This window comes from Apaloderma vittatum, unplaced genomic scaffold, assembly GCF_000703405.1.
Source record: "Apaloderma vittatum isolate BGI_N311 unplaced genomic scaffold, ASM70340v1 scaffold24068, whole genome shotgun sequence".
Lineage (NCBI taxonomy): Eukaryota > Metazoa > Chordata > Aves > Trogoniformes > Trogonidae > Apaloderma > Apaloderma vittatum.
In genome coordinates this window covers 38110-40681 of record NW_009730622.1, presented here as the reverse complement: position 1 = coordinate 40681, position 2572 = coordinate 38110, and the positions used below count along the sequence as shown (strand labels likewise).

Genomic DNA, 2572 nt, shown 5'->3' with positions numbered 1-2572 from the left:
GAATGCACGACTTGACAGGGCAGGGTTTGGGAGGGGGAGGCAGGTGCCAGATACAGGAGACTTGCAAATAAAGCAAGAGATCAGACAAATCTACTCCCTGCCCTGCCTGCAGACAATCTGTGCCACCGCTGAAATGATTTCCTGCCTCTGACAGAGAGAGACTTCCGCACGAGAGCTCAGTTCTGTGCCTGTACTGCACCACTAGCACACTTTCAAAACTACTTTTTATCATCCCGCACGAGGACTCATTACTGTGAGCTACTTCTCACAGAATACTTTTGCCAAACACAAAGAAATAAACATCTCGCTAGGTAGAATAATCAACTCTGGGATAAATGAAAACCACAGACAGAAGACAAATCAAGCTGAAAGAAGAAAAGTCGATTATTTTGTTGGCTGCAGAGTACAGATATTTCCAAGCTAGCAGAGCAGATCTGGAGTCATCTCTGCATATCGCACAGGTAATCCATACCCAGGAGAGACGATGACTCCTTTAAACCAGGACAAAGGAAAAGCAAGCACTGACATGCAGAATGTTTTCAGCTTACCAAGTGTGGGCTTTCGGAAGGTTGTCTGTGTTTGCATCTATTAAGTGGATGGTAAACAGTCTGGGTCCTGCAGCGCCTGTAGAACCTTACAGACAGACATTCTAGTTAATGCACTTCAACAAAACATCATTCACGCACACTGATAAAAAGGCAAGAGAGAAAATGACAGTTCCAGCTGCAAGGTAAGTATGTCACAAGCTACCTCTGTAGATCAGATCTGCAGCTGATGAAGGGGTGGCAGAAGCAATAGGGCTGCTTGTGACAATTACTTTGCAGATCAGTACTTTGGAGAGCTGATCAATTTTGTACTAAGAAAACTGCACCTTCAAAACGAAAAGGCTTAAGTGCAAGAAGGTTTTCCTTGTAAAACCGAATTATCTATTTTAACTTTGAACATCGGTTTACTGTCAGCCAACAGATGGAGCGTTATCAGGAGAATCACAACAGCCTAGGGCGCCGCCACCTTCCCTGATGACAAAAACTGCCATTTTCAGGAGTTTGTTTTAAAGTCTAATGGTTTGTTACTGAACAGCAAAGGGAATACAACTCTCATGTGAAAAAGTTGTTTGGTCAGCTCCGTAATCATCGTCACCACGACGACTTTAACATCAGTCTACAGAGTTTTAGGAGACTGGTGAGCTAATATTGACACGGTCAAAGCGCTACACCATGACAGATTTACCAGGTTCTATCCCCATCAGTGACAGCTAAAGTGTTCGCCATCAGCAGAGCTGCTGACACATGTAAAACCACTCTTGGGATCTAACGTTTCTAAGTACTTGAGTTATCAAGTAATACACTGATATTTTACAAGGGGCTGGTAAATACCAGACGATTTTATCTCTTTCTCCCACCACAGATTAACTCGGCCTCCACATCAGTCACCTTGTAAAGCCTTGAAACCTTGAAGCGGGACACGCGTTGAACCCGTCACAAACTGCAACAGCCTCGCCCTTCTTTCTTCATCAAATGTTTCCACTGCTTGCCAGAACCACTTCACGATATTGCTATCTGCCATGCAGTGCTTTAGACGTGTGTTTGACTTCCAGTCATTCAGGTCTATCTTATCCAGGCCTCCTATGATCAGCTGGTAAAGGATTAGAAAACGCTTTTAACGTTGGAATTTTCAGTCAGAAGCCCAATCCAGATCTGCTTTTCTAAAGCTATGCTACCTGAAAAGTACAGGATATTTTTATGAGGGTACAGCACAGACTTGGAAGAAGCCGTGTCATCTACCGCACTTCACGACATCGCTGTCCCGACGCAGATTTGTCCTAGAGCTGCTGACGCCAGCTACAAGAGAATCCTGCTCGGTTTATGGTTTTATGTTGTTCCATAACAAACTACAGAAACTTTTCATCTGTTTTCTGATGGTGTTTGTGAGGGGCTCTGACCCAGACCAGACATATTACTTCAATCTCTTTTCCACATGACACCATACCGTGAAAGGAAGTCACTGCCAGCCATGAATCTAACCCTCTTCCCCGGCGTCAAGAATAAACGGCACAGAGAAAACTTCATCCCTCAAAACGTGCGTCACATTGTAAATGTCTCACATCTCTGAGAGCTACCGTTTAGCAGCTGCATTTTTGTGCCACCAAGACAGCACTGACTTATGCTCATTTACATTAGGACAGTTGTGACTGTTCTGGCGCAGACAGCGTTGAAATATTGAACGGATTTTTTAATCTCCCTTTCCAAGCAGCTAGCAAATGGAATGCAATAATTCCAGGGGATTAATTAGTATAAGCGAAGGACTAGCACGAAGCTAGTGCTTCCAATACCACAAATATATTCCACAGGTTGCCTTATTTTTTAAAAGGCAAAAGCAGAGGGAAAATTTCTGTAAGAGGAATTATTTTAAGAGGTAGCATTCTGCCTCTCAGGATTAAATGAGAAGGCAAATTTCTTTTCTATATGCTCTGCACTGCTTTAGTGTCTATGTGCCTACAGAAACAGCCATCTATGAAAACAGTTACTGAAGAAAGCAAGTTCTGGGGTAGATAACATGTCAGGTCCTGCCA

The 2572-nt window shown here is 43.5% G+C and overlaps 1 protein-coding gene across 1 annotated transcript in view; it reads right to left on the bottom strand.

Annotated features, from left to right (window-relative positions):
- Positions 1-2572, bottom strand: part of SMURF1 (SMAD specific E3 ubiquitin protein ligase 1) — a gene marked incomplete at its 5' end in the record, with an annotated part of 14830 nt that overhangs the window by 291 nt on the left and 11967 nt on the right. Inside the window, 2 exons of the mRNA XM_009874875.1 lie at positions 549-624; positions 1434-1635. Coding sequence (XP_009873177.1) covers positions 549-624; positions 1434-1635 — 278 coding nt within the window. The remainder of the gene's footprint in view (positions 1-548; positions 625-1433; positions 1636-2572) is intronic.